Source organism: Typopeltis vanoorti, chromosome 23 (assembly GCF_054136105.1).
Source record: "Typopeltis vanoorti isolate ZY-2024b chromosome 23, IOZ_Tvanoo_1.0, whole genome shotgun sequence".
Taxonomy (NCBI): Eukaryota; Metazoa; Arthropoda; class Arachnida; order Uropygi; family Thelyphonidae; genus Typopeltis; species Typopeltis vanoorti.
Window position 1 is genome coordinate 28,762,972 of NC_143571.1, and position 19,475 is coordinate 28,782,446.

The 19,475-nt window shown below is 35.1% G+C and overlaps 1 protein-coding gene across 3 annotated transcripts in view; it reads left to right on the top strand.

Annotated features, from left to right (window-relative positions):
- The window catches only part of LOC150093718 (alanine aminotransferase 1-like), a 193,286-nt gene extending 174,012 nt beyond the window's left edge, over window positions 1-19,274 (top strand). For all 3 annotated transcript variants that reach the window (XM_090413040.1, XM_090413043.1, XM_090413042.1), the window contains one exon: window positions 18,800-19,274. In XM_090413040.1, coding sequence (XP_090269166.1) covers window positions 18,800-18,890 — 91 coding nt within the window. In that variant the 3' untranslated portion in view covers window positions 18,891-19,274. The remainder of the gene's footprint in view (window positions 1-18,799) is intronic.
- Window positions 19,275-19,475: the final 201 nt, after the last annotated feature.

Consider the following 19,475-nt stretch of genomic DNA (forward strand, 5'->3'; position numbering starts at 1 on the left):
ATCATATTGCCATAACAGATTCTATACATACAAACATGTATAATTCTAGAACTAGTTGACCTCTTTTGTCATCTATAATTCTGTATTTTCTAGGACATATATATTCAGTTACTCTAATTTTCTTACTAAGACAATATGGATTAAATTTATCCTTTCGCTGAGCTAATACACACTTTTGACCTTTAAAACTCTCTTAAATAAAATACAATGTACATGCATAAATCTCTAGGCACATGAATACTTATTAATGTATAGTAACAAGCTCAATTTTATTCTAGTCTGACATGTACTAAAGTCCTAGTATAATTCTCATTAATCCCTTCAACTGTCAATAATTGAATAATGATTACAGTTACATATGATTTGAATTGACAGGAGTTTTTACCGTACCTTTTGACTTGGGTCTTCTACACTGGTCTCTACCTTTTTGTGATTGTACCTTCCTAGGATGAACTCTTCTATAACTTATCACTCCTAAGTTCTTTTGGCAATAAGATGGGCTTTCACAATCTTTACCTTACATGCTTCAATTAAGGACATACATAGGATGATCTATTCTATAGCTGTGAAACTCACCACGTGGGCACTGACTTCTTTATAGATTTTTCCTTCCCTTGTTACGATCACTGGATGATGAAACACACTGACATTATCTTCTTTCTTTTTAACTAAATGGCATCCCTCATTTCTTACAATAGAAACACGGAATCAAAATTCCGCACACTTTGTTTCCTTATTGTGTCGGACAGAGAAAACTCCTATCCCGTCACTCAGGCAAACTGTGTGAGACCTATACGAAGACTCGTGAAGAAAACTCTAAGAAAAAAAGCCCTTGTGGGGTGGTTTCTAACCCTTTTATACGATGACCCCTACTGACACCTTCTTTAATTTCTTTTCTTCCCCCCTTACTGGAGTCAATTTCACTTACCAATTAGAGGGGCGTTTTTCTGCCAAAACATCATGCAGTCCGTGTGCACGCAACTGACACGTGACGAAGTTTCAATTCGGGAATTATGACCTTGAGCTTTAGTTTTTTTGTTTAAGCTAACCTCTATGTCATCTATACTAAATTAATCCCCTTTCCAAAATTTTCTAAGAATTAACTCGAATCTTTAATCTCTTATTTCAAGTGTAAAAACTAGCCTCTCATATACAAAATCCTATGACTAATCTTCATTGCTTTAGTTAACCTTATTTTATCATATCACAACTGTAATAAAATTCCCTTCCTTTTTTATTTAGTTCAACAAACAATTTCAGCTATATTTTTCACTTGGATGCAAGCATGTTTTTCTTTCTTTTAATTTTTTGTATTCGTTACTTTCAAAGGCTCTTAACGATATCTGCTTAGGAACAAGCTTGCTTACTTAGTTATCTATACAGGGTTTTTATTTCTTCTCTTGTTACATCATAACTGAAATTTTCACATTCTTGTTATCAGGGTGTAACAGTGGGTTGTGGGCAGAATTCATGTTGTTTAAATAGTGCAAGCCAAGACAACCAAGATTTTGGTCTTAGTCTCATAAGCTCAGTGGTAAATTTTTGAATCTTCACTTTCCTTCTACATTTGATTATAAAACATAGAAGGATCCATAATTTCCCATTTCAATATAATAAAACTATCATTTAATTTCATAGAAAACATTGTATTCAAAAAAACAATGCATCACAAAAACCAGAAACCTATTGCACTTATTTCTTCAAATAACAAACTATTAACAGAACTTATTTTAAATTGTCAAGTATAGAGAATAATTATAGATTTAATAATCAAAATGAATTCACGGTCAATTATGATGTACAAAAATAAATTTTTGCAGCATTTCTTTTTGTAGCATATGTCTGGTTTCTTCATAAATATTTCTGACCTTTGAATAAAACTTTCAAGGAACATGTTAGTAGCTATTGGCAAATGAAATTCTCTGAGAAATTGTAGTGCAGAGTAAGTTTGCTCATTAGTCTTGGAAACTATTCTATTTGAATGGCTGCACAAGATAAGGGGAGGCTTTCCTGATTATGTCGCATGTAACAGGAATTTTTCTACTTTGGCCAGCCAAATACAAAATATTTCTGCTGATTCTGCCAAAGCTGAATATCTGAAAAGCATGCCGAAGCAGCCAAATACCAAAGCAAAACTGAATATTTGGCGCATCCTATTACTATGGTTTGACTGACTTCACAAAGACATATTGTCCCTCATAGAGTATCATATTCCTATCCACCCATTCCTGAATTCTCTTTTTGACCAATTTTTTCCCAGGACTTTTACCACCTTTCTTCTTTCTTTCTCTCCCGTTGGGTCACTCATGGCTGGTAGGTGATATTCTTTGTTAGCCTCCTCCAATCATCTTGGTCTCTTATTTTTTGATGTCAGTTGAGAAAGGGAGGAATTTGTCCATTTTTTGATGTTATCAGTCCATATTAATCGAGGTCGGCCCCTAACCCTTGATCCCGGAATGATTCCTTCTAGTGTTTGCTTTGGAATGCCATTAGCCCTCTCCACATGTCCGAACCATTTCATCTGTCTTCTTCTGATGACTGTCAGAATATTTTCCCTTTTTCTCCCATCTATTGAATCAATCAGCTTTCGGACATTTTCATTGGTTTCGTGAGCAGTATAGGGAATTCTCAAAATTCTTCTGTAAGTTTTCATTTCAAAAGACAGGAGTCTCCTCTCATCTTCCCTCAATAAAGTCCAGGCCTCGCAACCATACAAAAGGATAGAATTCACGAAGGTGTCAATTAGTCTTAGTCTGGTTGTGATTGCTATTCTGTTATCTCCCCACAATGAGTTTTCTCGTAGACAGGCTTAAATGTTGGTTGTGCATGCTTACTAAATAATTTAAGGAAATTACAACGCACAATTGAATATACATTAAATTAAACTTGAATATATTGCCAATATTTCGGCAATGTCACATTGCCATCTTCAAAGAAACTTACAATAAAGACACATGCACACAGGCACTAAACAAAGTAAATGAGAAGGAAGCAAGGAAGGTATGGTTTTCCTAAAAGACCTGATGGTGCCCCCCCTAGCAGGCTATGTAGGTATTCTTGGCTGTTGGGCTGAAGGTCTTCTGATGTAAACCTCCCAAATTTGGGGCAGTCTCATGCAACCAAAGGTTGCTTCGTTTCTTGCTTCATTTTCCTTGCTTCGTTCTCATTTACTTGTTTAGTGCCTGCTTGCAGGTGTCTTTATTGTGAGTTCCTTTGAAGATGGAAACGTGACGTTGCCAAAATATTGGAAATATATTCAAGTTTAATTTAATGTATATTCTATTGTATGTTGTAATTTCCTTAAGTTATTTAGTAAGCACAATGGTTTTAACTTCTGTAGGGCCACGGTTGACTTAGCAATTCAATATTTAATGTCGGTTTTCGAGCGACCATCTTGACTCAACGTGCTTCCTGGATAAGCGAACTTGTTTACATTCTCAATTTGTTTATTGCCAATTTGTATCTTTAAGAATTCAATGTCTGATTTTGAGGTTATCATTGTTTTTGTTTTTTGTAAGTTTATGTATAATCCATATTTTTTTAATGTTCCAAAAACGCTGCTGGTTATCTCTTGTAATTCTTCACTTTCTATCAGAAGATTGAGATTGATTGCAAAACGTAAGTTATTTATTCTTAGTCTGCCAACTACTATTCCAGAAAACAATTAAAAAGAAGAGGGGACAAGATGCATCCCTGTCTTACCCCCCCCATTCTGCCCAGAACGGTTCACTGCTGTAATTTTTAATTTCAATTCTCATATCAGATGAGGAATAAAGAGATTTAATAATCCTAATGATTTTGTTGTCAATACCATAATGTTCTCAAATTTTCCATAATGCCTCGTGCAATATTGAGTCAAAAGCTTTTTGAAGGTCTAAACTTTGTGACATATTATTTTGTTATGTTTTCACCTAGTATGTGTATTGTAAAAATATGGTCGATTGTACTTCTGGACTTCCAGGAACCTGCTTGTTCATCATGATAGTCCGCTTTCTATTTTCTTTTCGATTCTTCACAATAATATTTTTAACAGGATTTTGCTTGAATGACTAATAAGACTTATTGTTCTATAGTTGCTACATTTATTGCTGTTTCCCTTTTTAGGAATAGGTACAAGGACAGAAGTCCACCAATCAGAAGGCCAAGTCTCTGTGTTCCATACATCCTGGAATAAATTTAGCAAGGTGTCTATGATAATGTCATTTTCTTCGTGTATCAGTTCCATTGTAACACCATTAATTTCCAGTGATTTTCCTATTTTTGAGGAACTAACTGCTGCAATGACTTCTTCTTTTAATATCGGGTAATCTCATTGTTTGTGGCACCACAAACAGAGATATGAGGCCAACCAGGAAAAGCCATCTCCAAATTTCTAAGTTGGAGTTATGCACTCTAGTAAGAGACGTTTGCCAGGCACCTGCCACAACCACACCTGTCCATCTGCTCAGTAGAGAGTGTAATGTGATTCATCGCTCCATAACACAGCTTTCCAAGCTTCCATGTCCCACTGTACATGCATCTTTGCACCACTGAAGGTGATACTGCATATTGGTTCAGGTAATGTGGGTCTTGCATATTGTGGTCCTAGCATGGAAACCCACTTTGTGGGCCTCAGTTCTGAATGATTTTGTGCAGATTTCTGTTCTAGTTGATGCCTGGAACTCCACATTCGACATGTAGGCCAATGGCAGTTTTTACATGTTATCCTTCATAGCACCCTACAGTCATGTTCAGTGAGTGTGGTGGGTCATCCACTGTGAGTCGCACTTGCAGTTGACTCCCTGCGCCTCCATCTTAGTATGGTGTAGTATCACTAATTGTTGACCTTGGATGACCCTATTTGTCAACATTTTGCCGAACAGATAGACCTGTAACATGGCATCCTGTCACAATACCCCCTTTCAAACCCCTTCAGTTCGTTCCCTCCTTTCAGCAATTTCACCCGGACACAGCTGCACTGACTTGGGAGCATCATGTTCCTCCAATTTATACCAGCTACGAACACGTGATTCATTACATGATTCGATGCAGCTTGCCCATGAGGGGTGTCCATTGACTTCTTTACAAGCAGTATATATTTATTTATTTATTATATGCTGTAGTTAGTATGCTGTAGTTATTATATGCTGTTGATAGTAGAAAATATTTATTCAGATACCCAACTAGTTTTATGAAATAACTGTTTCACATCATCAGGAGTAGAGTAGTTAATAAAAATAAAAACTTAAGATAAAAGCAGATAAAGATCATAATGTAAATATTTGAAGAAAGAAAGAAAGACTAACAATATGGTGTGTGTGTGTGTGTGTGTGTGTGTGTGTGTGAATATGTTATGAAGATATTCGGTGGTTGGTCGCATAATTCGTGCTACTGGCATTTGCAAGTACAAGAGTTTTTATGAGAGAGGACAAGACAGCGTAATATTGTGCCTTGTTTCTTGTTGTATGATTGTGAATATTTTAGATGATTCTTTAAATGCTCTGGAGTAGAAGCTGTAATTTATATAAATCATTTCAGTACTTCTTTGGAAACTGTTGTATGTGCTGCCAATCCTGATTTGAGTTTTTTTTTCCTCCACATATTTCACATGTTCTGATGTGCAAATCTCTACCATCTGTACTGTTTTGTTCTAATTTATTTGAGTAATTATGTGAAAGCATGTTATTGTCTATATCTATTAATATCTTAGTATCTTAATATCTATTAATGATTTGTAACCCCCCCCCTTCTTGGCCCCACCCTGCAGTATACCAAATCCATTGCACGTGTAACTTACCTTATACTGCGGAAACTGGATGCACAATTCTTATCTGTAAAAAAGGACACAAACATCACATTAAATTTAACAAATTTGGTAAAGCAGGCCACTCAGATCATGCTCACCAAATTGAAAGAAGCCTGTGAAATTTTTTTATCAGCCATCCTAATCTAAACAATAATGGTGGCAGAAAAATCTCAAGAATTTGGATAGCATGCATTCAGGCCACTGAAGTTCGAGCAATAATTTCAGTCCTTATTGGCCACTATCTGTACTTTTTTGTTTTAATTTGTTTGAGTAATTATGTGAAAGCATGTTATTCTTTATCTTAATATATCTATTAATGATTTGTAACCAAGAGATAATGATAACAACAGAACCCTAGCTTTGATGTATTTTTTTTTTTTTTTTCACCGAGGTTAAGTCAATAGTGTTAACGGTTGACCAAATTACTGTGACTTTAGTATACTATATAGATTGTAATGTAGCTCATTTCTTTGTGTGCGTGTGTGTGTGTGTGCATGCATGCGTGCACACATGCGCTCCCAATGTTTCACATTGATATGAAGGTCAAAATGTCAGGTGATTTGGTTTATACTAAACTGAAGTTTTACTGTAACATGGTAGCTGTTTCCATAATTTTTTTAAACATGGATGCTGATCACCATTTCACTATGAAGGAATGGATTTATTAAGGTGAAACTCTTGTTTCAGTAATCTGCTTGCATTTTATAATAAAATAACAAGAGCACTCATGATGGGAATGCCATATGCTGTTTTTGTTTTTTCTTTCTTTGCCACATGATATGCTCTTATTTAAGTTGCAAAATATCCTTAGGTATCAGGTTAGTGAACTGGATTGGAAATTGTCTGCCTGAAAGATATCAGAGAGATTTGCATACTGGGTTGCAGCATTAAACAAAATGAAGGTCAAAAGTGGGGTTACACACAGCTCAGTACTATGACCATTGCTGTTTAACTGTTATATCAGTGATGTTGTTGGTGGACTGCTGGATGATGTTCAGTTGTTTACAGATGATATAATGATGAGGATGTGAATAGGTGAGCAAATGAATAAAGTATTTAATGCATCTAAGTGTATATTCTTAAAATTTGTAGCCCACCAAAGGGATGCTTCACGGTGGAACTATACTAGAGGAGGCAAGGAGTCTTGTGGTTATGGTTGATAGAAATTAGAAGCTTGGGATCCTGTTGCAAAGATGGTGAAAGTAACCCAGAGGATTGCTGTAATACTGAGAATGATGTTGACCAGGAGCCAGAGAGAAAAGTTGATTGTATAAAACACTAATCTGACCACAACTAGATTATTGTGCTCCAGTCTGGTCACAGGAATTTGAAGGGGGATGAAGTGACCTGGATGACTAAAATTAAATTAGCATTATACAATGTTGGTTATAAGGATAGACTGGGGTATGCAAACTATAGAGTTTTGTGGATAGAAGAAAAAGGATAATATTTTGGAAGTATTTATAGGATTAATTCTGGGAAGGTGTTGTTTCAGATAGGTCTCCTAAAATGTAACTCCATGGTAGTCCTGAATAATAATAATAATAATGGCTAACTAGGGTCCAAAGTAGGACATTGCCACTGCAGATAAGAGTAACTTTATAGAAGACATAATTTGTCCTTATTGAGCATTAAGTTGATAACACTGCACAATAAATTTAAAAGCATTTTTTTAAAAATCTTTTAAGCTAAATGTGGTGATTTTTATAAACTCAGATGCATCAAATTCAAAACTATTTCAGAATTTCCTGACTTATATACATGAAATTTAAATAAATTCTATCATCATCATCATCATCATCAAATTCCTGCCATGTACCCTCAAGAGGTGTACAGGATATGATAGTACTACATGAAAAAAATTACATCATTATTAATTTCCTATCTACAATTTTCCTCCAAATCAGTCTGTTACTTGTCAACACTCCAACATTATCAGATCTTATATTTCTATCGTCTAAAGCACTTTGTACTGTATCAATCCACCTATATCTTGGTCTTCCTCTGGGTCGTTTTGCTGCAACCTGGCAGAGAACACTTGTTTTGCTAATCTTTCTTCGCCCATTCTGTTTAAGTGACCATACCACCTGAGATTAGCTCTGCTCACGCATTCCTGGATGCTGACAATGTCAAGTTCTTTCCTAATATCCTCGTTTTTAATATGATACTACCATTGATGCCATCTGTTCACGCCTATAATCTTTCTCAGGACTCTCATATCTGTGGGTCGTTTTGCAGGTCGTCTTCCTCTGGGTCGTTTTGCTGCCAACCTAGCAGAGAACACTTGTTATGCTAATCTTTCTTCGCCCATTCTGTTTAAGTGACCATACCACCTGAGATTAGCTCTGCTCACTTATTCCTAGATGCTAACAATGTCAAGTTCTTTCCTAATATCCTCGTTTTTAATATGATACTGCCATTGATGCCATCTGTTCACGCCTATAATCTTTCTCAGGACTCTCATATCTGTGGTCTCTAGTCTTTGGTCGTGTTTTACTTCTGACCCAGCTCTCAGATCCATAAGTTAAAACTGGTTTGAACACTGTCTTGTATACAGCTAATTTAGTGTTCCGACTAATTTCTCTCTTATTCCATATGAATTTATTCAATTGACTTCCCACCATACCAGCTTTCCTGATTCTGTTGTCTGTTTCTATATTTAATTTACCATCTTCACTAAAAATCGTGCCTAAGTAGCTGAAATGTTTTCCTTGTTCCACAGGTTCTCCATTCACAACACAGTTGACATTTTCAATGATTCTGCCTATTTTCATTGTCTTTGTCTTTTTAATGCTGACCTTCATACCATATCTATTACAACAGTTATTCAATTTAGTCAGAGAATCTTGCAGACTTGTAGCGGATTTATTTAGAAGTATAACATCATCAGCATAAAGCAAAGAGCTGACATTAACATCTCCAATTTTGACATCATGTTTAATACCACTTTCCTTCATAATGTGATCCATATAGATAATGAATAACAGAGGGGATAATGTACATCCTTGACTCACACCAGATTAAACATCAATTCATCTTCCTGTACTTCCTTCAATTCTAACTGCTGATTTACAACTCAAATAAAGACTAAGTATTGCTTGATATAATGCCCCATTGACACCATATAACTGCAGGGTATTGAATAGCTTCTCTCTTGGCACCTTGTCATATGCCTTTTCCAGATCGACAAAACTTAAATACAGATCTTTTTTATATTCCCATGCTTTCTAGACTATATGTCGTAAAGTGAAGATCTGATCCTTACAGCCTCTATTTGGCATGAATCCAGCTTGTTCTTCACCAAGCTTTTATTCCACAATTCTTCTCAACCGTTTCTCAAGTATACTTGCATAGATCTTGCCAGGAACACTCAGTAGGGAAATACCTCTGTAATTCTCACATGCAGTTTTATTTCCCTTTTTATATATGGGTACTATGAGAGCTCTACTCCAATCATCGGGAATTCGTCCCTCTCTCCAGGCTTTCTGAACTATGCAGTGCAGCCACTGTAAGACTCTTATACCACCATACTTCAGCATTTCTGGGCGAATATCATCTACTCCTGCTGCCTTTCCACATTTCAAGCCTTTGATGGCTTTTTCTACTTCAAGTATGGATATGTATTCCTGACTGCATGCCTGGTCAGTGTTTTTTACCACTGTGCTGTCATCACTGCTTGTTTCATTTAGCAGTTTTTCAAAGTAATTACTCCATACTTCAAGGATATCTTTTTCTCCCGTTTTCATGTCACCTTTATCATCTCTAATTCCTTTTATAGCACTCTTTCCTCCATTCTTAAGCTTCTTCAACAACCTCCAGAATATTTTGCCACCTTCTTGATATTTATTTTCTATATTCTTGCCAAAGTCCTCCCGTGACTTTTGTTTAGCTAGTTTTACACAGTGTTTAGCATTCTTGTATTTGTCTCTATATTCTCTAATAGCACAAACAGATTTATTTGCCAGGAACTTTTGATATGCTTTCCTTCTTTTCCTTCACTGCCTCTTTAACTTCCTGTGTCCATCATGGAGTTCTGATTTTTCTCTCCTTGCAAACAACCTCACCACATGCCCCACTGGCTGAATCATCAGAGTTTTCTTCAAGGCTTGACACTGAATCTCCAAGGTGTAGTTCCTGTTCTCAAACTCTTTCATTTTTTTTTTTTTTTTGAATAATGTTTGTGTATTTTAGTCTACAGTTCACACCTGAGAGCTGTTCAACTTTTATTCACTTTAAAACTTTCTTACATGTTATGCTTTTCAATATGAAATTCAATTTTATCCTGCTCATGACTAAATAGTAATCACTTCCAATTTCAAATCCTCTGTACACTCTGATGGCCTGCACCAGGGAGAAAACATCACTATCAACAATAACATAGTCAATGAGACTTTTCTTATTCCTTGCCTCTTCTCTCCATGTGAATTTGTGCACATTTTTATGTTGGAGCATGGTGTTAGTAATAACCAGTCCATGTCCTGAGCAGAAATCCAACAGATATTTGCCATTATTATTAGCTTTGCCCTTTTCTCCAAATTTTCCCAAAATATTTTTGTATGTCTCACAATCATTTCGTACTCTGCTATTTAGATCCCCAACAAGGACCAACTTTTCATTTTTCATTGTGTCAGTTGCTCTCTCTAAACCATCAAAAAATTCCTCCACTTCTACCTTAGTAGAACCTTCTGTGGGACCATAGGCACAAATAAGTCTCATTGTCCAGTTCCCCATTCTCATATTTGCCCACATTACTCTACTTGAGACTGAGTGCCATTCAAGAAGATTAGCCTCGTATTTTGTGTTGAATACTATGGCTACTCCTGCTTTTCCTTGATTGTCATTGCCTGAATATAACATTTAGTATTTATTGCTCAGAAAGATCTCACCAGTTTTTGTATTTTTTGTTTCAGTCACCCCTATTATGTCGATCTGGTACTTATCTAATTCCTCAGCTAGCTCCATTTCTTTTCCATTCACGCTTCTTACGTTGATAGTACCGATCTTTAACTCTGGTGATGTTGAGTTGGGGTTTATTTTCAGATTTGTTCCAGTAGCTGACTTTTCGCTGTTCACTGTTCCCTGGCGAAAACAACGCGGGCCTCGTTTAACCGGGCGACGCCCCAGCCAGCATGAAATTTTGTCATCTTGTACCATCATTCTATATTTTGGTTTAACCAATAAGAATACAATTTGGTCAGCTAAATCCCAAATTGCCAGCCCATCCTCGTTCGATCAGTATCCAAGTAGATACCCAACAGGGTGCACCACGAGAAGGTGAGGATTGGACATTAGGTCAGAAGCCCTGGTCGGTTCTCTGCATTCCTTTAAAGGCTATGTGGAGGTCTCCTCTCAGTTACACAGCTTTGACCCTTAAGCACCCCAAAAAAATTCTAAAGCATAATTATTAAAATTAGAAGAATTAAAAAATTTCTGATGCTTTCCATTTGTAAACACTTTAGAGCTCCACCTATTCATTACCCCGTATATTGGAATTTCATTTTCCATGGAAAGCAATTAAATACTGCTTATCCATATTTTCCATGTCCTTATAGAATCTTTCACTATGCGCATTGTTTATTCATCTTTGTTAGGCAGAAAGAAATCTAAATGTGAATCAAGGAAATGTACTTTAACAATATACCACAGCCCATTGATTTTTAGCTCCTTAAAGTGTCATTCACAATTTTAACATGATTGTTAAACTTTATGCTACTAAAACTGACTTAAAGGCCACCCATGTCTTTTTTTTTTTCAGAATTAGTACCTTATGAGTCCTAACCAATAAATGTCTTCTTTTACTTTAACTCTTGCATAACCTTAGGAATTTATTTACTCAAAAATAAATAAATAAATAAATACTTCACTCTTTTTATTCAGGGAATTAATGATTTTCTTCAAACTTTTTTGAATCTGCTAGAGCAGTGGTTCTCAACCTTTTATGCTCCCCCTCCCCTCCCCAGTAAATATGTAACTGGCATACCCCTTGAATAAATAGATAAAACTATAGTTATAGTATAACAATGGGAATAAAATAAAATATGTGTATATATACATTAAATTTTGTATTTATAAATTACATATATCAGCACACAGAAAGAGTGACATAAACAATTTAACAAACATGTATAGATATGAACTACAGCGTTACGCTTGTCACTCAGTTCTCAGAAATTAATCACTATTAGTCTTAGCAACTTTGTTACTAGATCTGGTGACTTTTAAGCTCTTATGACGTACTCCCAAAAATTTTATCACGTTATCCCCAATGGAGTATACATACCATAGGTTGAGAACCCTTATGCTAGAGAATCATTTAGTGAAGCAGTCCTCAATCCTAGAACAAAAATGTTTATGAACATAATGATCCTTTCATGTTCATGGTTTAATGGAGTACTGTTAGAACGTACATCCTAGTTTCGAATCTGCCATTTTGTTGTAACGTACTTTTATTAATAAAATCAATTAATTGCTAATTGATCACTAATCCAAATGTAGGGAAATTTATATTTATACTGCGCCACCCTATATTTAGATCAGTCTATATAAATTAGTAGAATCAATTTTCAATTAAATTAGCAGTCTCCTTACTCATTCAGGCCGAATTTAATATTTTTCACTTGAGGCTCCCGCAAGATTCAAATTATTTATGAACGGTGCAATAAAAAAGAATCAGGCAAACACAGTATTGAAATTAATAAAACAAAACATTTAATATAAGGCTATATGATAAATACATGAATTCCACTTCTAAAATGAGACATTACAATTAAGTTAGTACATCGGGTTAAATCATTCATATTAATTCAGTCTTCAAAATCTTCACATACACGTTTCACAGTTCTCTCAATTACAAGATTCCTTACTCAGATTAATACAACAGAATTTCTTGTTCAATAAGTATGCTCATATTTCTCAGTTATACTCCACACTTAACTCTCAGCTGGCACTTATCATATCATTAAACACGGCAGATATTATTTCAAGGCAGATTATTTCTAACTTCGGTGATATGCCACAGTAAATGTTAGAATGAGCAAATGGAACTATCATTCAAGTCTTCATACACAGAAACAAATAAAATATGACTGTCCTTACCGGAATTAATCTTCAGCACGTCAGATTTGATGTGAGTACATCTTCAAATTAATTTTTATTACACTTATGGAACACATATAAAAAGAATTCTTCAAGGTCATAACTAGACTATTATTTGTCCTGCTCCACAATTCTCGACGGCAACTATAGGGCAGATTGATATCCTTGCTTACTACTTCGCAACAAATTAAGCTCCGTACAATTCTTCCTAAAAGCAATATAGAAAATGAGTAGTAATTCTAAGCTAACTGGATCTATTCTGAATCCTTCATTAACCTTTCAGTCCTTCAATTATCTGATTACGGCACCTAATTCTTATTAATGCCACTGCTGACTTTACTTTCAGCTATCTATAAGTTTTCACTTCGTCTTAGCACACTTTTAAATACTACTCTCTTGAATTCCTGCCCTTCAGTCCTTTTTATTTACTTTCACCCCCCTTGCTTATATCCTTCCTTTTTCCCCTTCAAAAACTCTTTCTTTTCTCCATCTATATTACTACTCATATATCTTTCTTCTCTCCCCGTTATCGAAGCTCACGGTCTACCCACGCGCGTTCCATTTTATTTCTCTCTCCATGGCAATGAACAAAACATAAACATTCGCGTTAACCTTACATAAGGCTATACTTTTACATTGAGTAATGAAAAACAATAAAAATATTACAGTTACTTAACTTTCTCTTTCATTTCATTTTCAATTAACAATAATAAAAAATATGTTACAGTATATATATAAGGTGTATTAAATTATATACATATAATTTCTCATAATATTATTGAAGGAATAAAGTAAATAAGATAAATGATATTTATCACTGAGTCCTTCCAATAGTAAAATATACATTAAAATTATTTAATCAAATAATAGCTGATGAAATTCAGGAATAATACATGAAAAATAATTCTTAAGCAAGGGATTAACAAATAATTTTTAAACAAGTCATGCTTAATATATAATAGGTTATGTTAAATGTGAATGAAGAACATAATATACATAATAATTTCATTCACAGTTTAACAGTACGAACAGCACTGAAAAAGGATTAAAAATTATTAATTCTTCCAGTATTTTATCTCATTCACATTCAAGGAGTAAAGACTAACAAACACAAACACGCTCAAAAGCAACACGATAGTAACTGAAACATATTGATATAAGTCCTTTCTTTTAGGCTTGCACGGTGATCCGAATGCATTTTTGGAAATTATGGAGACAGCTACCGTGTTTGAATAAAAACTTTAGTTTAATATTGCTAAAATTTTACAATTCGACGTTTTGACCTTTATGTCAAGGTCATCTTCTGGAGCGTACAAATATACACAAGAAACAAGCTATACTACAATCATACTGGTTCCGTTAAAGACACTGACTAACCGCCACCATAATTGTTGGCCTGACCTCTGGTGGGAAAAAAAAAAAATTATACATCAACGCTAGAGTCCTATTATTTGTGTTGTCTACTATATACATATATTAACATCATTCCAGCCAGTTGGAGTGGAAAGGTTTCTAATACTAGCAGATTGGCTAGAGTCCTGACTTATGTTGAATCTTTCATATTAGGTTGGCTGAATGTGTGCCATCCAGATCCTTAGAATTTTCATACTATCTTTATTGTTGATATTTGGGTGGTTTATCAGGATTTCGCAGGATTCTTTAAATTTTCTTTCGTACCATGTTTTTGTGCAGTGTAAGGAGCAGGTGCTTTTCCAGTTGATTTGATGTAAGGTGTTAAGTGCATGGTCTGAGAGGCCTGCTTCACCATAATGGTTATATTTAATATGTCTAATGTGTTCTTTCTTGCGTATAGGGATTGTCCATCCTGTTTCACCAATGTACGATAAGTTACAGGTGCAGCAGTAGATGTCTCCATAATTTCCAAAAATGCATATTGATATAAGATTAGTCCTGTCTAGATGGGGCATAAGTAGAAGGTCTCATTTGTAAATTGAGATATCTGAGGATTAATGGTTCCCAAATTTTGGAAAGTTTCTTGTATCCATATTTATTTAAATTCAGTTGATTTCTGAGAGCAGTTGCAGATTCCAAAAACTTTATTTTCTAAATATACTGTGATAGAGCATGGTATTTTTTTCCAGATGATCCTCTGAATAGTATCTAATGCATGGTCTGCAAGATCAGACTGACTATAGTTGTGTTTGCAGATGTATTTTTTGTGTTCATCTTTTTCATACTTTTTGTGGATGGTAGCTGATCCACCTGTCCATCCAAAGTGCCAACTTGCAGTAACAGGGAACTTTATATACTCCAGGAACTGAGAGAGGAAGGAGCTTATCTTTAGTGGAATGGGTAAGGTAGCAAGTTTCAGGTGGGACTTCAAAGCCGTGCTGAGGTTGTATTTCTTTAGGGGACCTGGCCTTTTTTGGATGTATCCTGAACATAGGAGATGGTGGCATTCCTAAAATCCTTCTGGCAAGGTCGTGAATTAGAGAGAGAGGATTGATAATTTTTTTTTAATTCACTAGGAACTGTAGCCATGAAATAGAAAGTTAGTGTATGTAGTTGAGTTCTGTTGAAAGTGAGGTTCTACTGAAACAAAGATTTTAGGCTTTATCGGTTACAGTTTTAATGATGCCATATTGTTGAGAGGAGGGGGGGGGGAGTTGTGAATGCATCTGCCTGTGTGTAATTTTTATACAAAATACAGAAAAATCTATAGAATTCAGTATAGGATAAGAATTGTGTTTTGTAGTGTAATTTATCTCCTTTTCTCCACATTTGTTACTATTGTTCTAGCATGTAACATGCCTAGGACTGACAGGTAATTCTATGGGAATTTATTCCCAAACAACTACAACCTGCAACTCTTAAAAAAAACTACTAAACCTTTCTATCTCAGTCCTCATCTGTACTCCATATGTGGCACAGATGTGCTTATAGGTTCCTTGGCCTCTCGAGTATGGTATCGATATATATATTTATCATCATCATCAAATTCCTGCCATGTACCCTCAAGGGGCGTACAGGATATGATAGTACTACATGAAAAATTTACATCATTACTAACTTCCTATCTACAATTTTCCTCCAAATCAGTCTGTTACTTGTCAAGACTCCAACATTATCAGATGTTATATTTGTAGCGTCTAAGGCACTTTGTACCGTAGCTATATCTTGATCTTCCTCTGGATCATTTTCCTGCCAACCTGGCACAGAACACTTGTTTTGCTAATCTTTCCTTGCCCATTCTGTTTAAGTGACCATACCACCTTAGATTAGCTCTGCTCACGCATTCCTGGATGCTGACAATGTCAAGTTCTTTCCTAATATCCTCGTTTTTTTTAATATGATATTGCCATTGATGCCATCTGTTCACGCCTCTAATCTTTCTCAGGACTCTCATATCTGCGGTCTCTAGTCTTTGGTCAAGTGTTTTACTTCTGACCCAGCTCTCAGATCGATAAGTTAACACTGGTTTGGACACTCTTGTTTACAGCTAATTTAATATTCTGACTAATTTCTCTCTTATTCCACATGAATTTATTCAATTGACTTCCTACCATACCAACTTTGTTGATCCTGTTGTATATTTCCATATTTAATTTACCATCTTCACTACTAATCATGCCTAAGTAGCTGAAATGTTTCACATTTCACTGAAATTGTTCCACAGGTTCTCCGTTCACAATGCAGTTGACATTTTCAATGATACTGCCTTTTTTCATTGTCTTTGTCTTTTTATTGCTGACCTTCATACCATATCTATTACAATAGTTATTCAATTTAAGCAGGGAATCTTGCAGACTTGTAGCAGATTTATTTAAAATTATAACATCGTCCACATAAAGCAAAGAGCTGACATTAACATCTCCAATTTTGATATCATGTTTAATCTCACTTTCCTTCTTAATGTGATCCATATAAATAACAGAGGGTATAATGTACATCCTTGTCTTGTCAGATTTAACATTAAACCATCTTCCTGTACTTCAATTCTAACTGCTGACTTACAACTCAGATACAGACTAAGTATTGTTTGATATAATTCACCATTGACACCATATAACTGAAGCGTATTGAATAGCGTCTCTCTTGGAAACTTGTCATATGCCTTTTCCAGATCGACAAAACTTAAATACAGATCTTTGTTATATTCCCATGATTTCTCCACTATTTGTCGTAAAGTGAAGATCTGATCCTGACAGCCTCTATTTGGCCTGAATCCAGCTTGTTCTTCACCAAGCTTTACTTCCACAATTCTTCTCAACTGTTTCTCAAATATACTTGCATAAATCTTACCAGGAACACTCAGTAGGGAAATACCTCTGTAATTCTCACATTCAGTTTTATTTCCCTTTTTATATATATGGGAACTATGAGAACTCTACTCCAATCAACCGGAATTCGTCTGTCTGTCCAGGCCCTCTAAACTATGCAGTGCAGCCACTGTGAGACTTTTATACCTCCATACTTGAGCATTTCTTGTCTAATATCATCTATTCCTGCTGCCTTTCCACATTTCAGACCTTTGATGGCATTTTTCACTTCAAGTATGTATTCCTGACTGCATCCCTGTTGAGTGTTTTTTATCACTGTGCTATCACTTCTTGTTTCATTTAGCAATTTTTCGAAGTAATTACTCCATACTTCAAGGATATCTTTTTTTCCCGTTTTCATGTCCCCTTTATCATCTCTACCTCCTTTTACAGCACTTTCTTGCCACCTTCTTGATATTTATTTTCTATGTTCTTGCCAAAGTCCTCCCATGACTTTTGTTTAGCTAGTTTTACACAGTGTTTCACTTTCTTACATTTGTCTCTGTATTCTCTAAGAGCACAAGCCGACTTATTTTCCAGGAACTTTTGATATGCTTTCTTCTTTTCCTTCACTGCCTCTTTAACTTCCTATGTCCACCATGGAGTTCTGATTTTTCTATCCTTGCAGACAACCTCACCACATGCCTCTCTGGCTCAATCAATCAGGGTTTTCTTCAAGGCTTGCTACTGAATCTGCAAACTTTGGAGATTCAGTAGCAAGTCTACAGTTCACATCTGAGAGCTGCTCAACTTTTATTCGCTTTACAACTTTCTTACATGTTATTTTATTCTTTTCAGTATGAAATTCAATTTTATCCTGCTGAAGACTAAATAGTGATCACTTCCAATTTCAAATCCTCTGTACATTCTGGTGTCCTACACCAGGGAAAAAACATCACTGTCAACAGTAACATAGTCAGTGTGAGACTTTTCTTATTCCTTACCTCTTCTCTCTATGTGTGTGTGTGTGTATATATATATTTATATATATATAAAATAAAAAATAAAACAGCAGAGAACACATTGTCTTCATATCTTAAGTCAAATAGGTTTGTTGAAGTGGGCTGATTCTATGACTCATTATTCAAAATTTTCCATGTAAAAATTGGCAAATAGAGGTGGGGGGGGGTCCCTCTATCTGTTTGCATTTTGTACTTGCAATTCATCTTTTCATAAAAATAGTTATATTTTTATGCAATATGACCAGTTCTACTGCATTATTAATGTAGTTTTCTGAAAAAAACATTGTATTACTTTCTCTGCCAAAATAAGAAAAATCTATAGAATTCGGTATAGGATAAGAATTGTGTTTTGCAGTGTAATTTATCCCCTTTTCTCCACATTTGTTACTGTTGTTCTAGCATGTAAAATGCCTAGGACTGACAGGTAATGGAGTACATATTCTTCTGTTTGTGAACTTAGCTTGTTTTCTGCAATAAGAATGAGATAAGGTAATGTTAAATATTTGTGTATCAGCTTAACTGGAATTAAACTAATTTATCTTAATTTAACTATGAATATGTGCTGAAATAATTGTCTCAGTGATTGGAATCTCTGAAAATGTGTGTGTTTTTTATAATGCATATAAATTTCATTGTTATTTTGCATTGTTTCATTTATTGGTTTCATTTTGTTTCAGAATTGCATTTCTGGAAAGAGTGGAAAAATTAGAAATGCTAATACAAAGGCTGAAAACCTTTCAAGAAACATTTCTAACTCAGTACATTTAACTTATTGTTACTGTTTTGATTGAGTTTGGAAGTATTATATAGTTTATTTAAAATAGCTGATGTATGAAGGAAAAGTATGAAATGTTTATGAAGTCTTTAGCTTATATCTAACCAAAGTAATGTTAGCTCTTTACCATATAGATTTTTATATGCATGTTAATATTTTATTTGCATTATCTAGTCGTCTACCAGCATTTTTCTCACTTTACAATAAATATCATCTTGAATAGTGGTGAAGATCGGCTCACCACCTGCATTCTTTATAAGGGAGGGGAGTTGGTAATGACTCATTATTTTTACCACTTTCAAACAGCACTTACTAAATAACATAAGGAATTCACAACGTACAATAGAATATAAATTAAATTAAACTTTAATAAATGTTTCCAATATTTTGGCAACATCACATTGCCATCTTCACAGGAACTTAAAATAAAGACACGTACACACAAGCACCACACACAGTAAATGAGGAAGAAGCGAGGAAGCTATTATTTTTTCTAAAAGTCCTGATGGTGTTCCCTAGTGGGCCATGTAGGTATTCTTGGCCGTTGGGCTGAAGATCTGATGTATGTATGTCTTCCA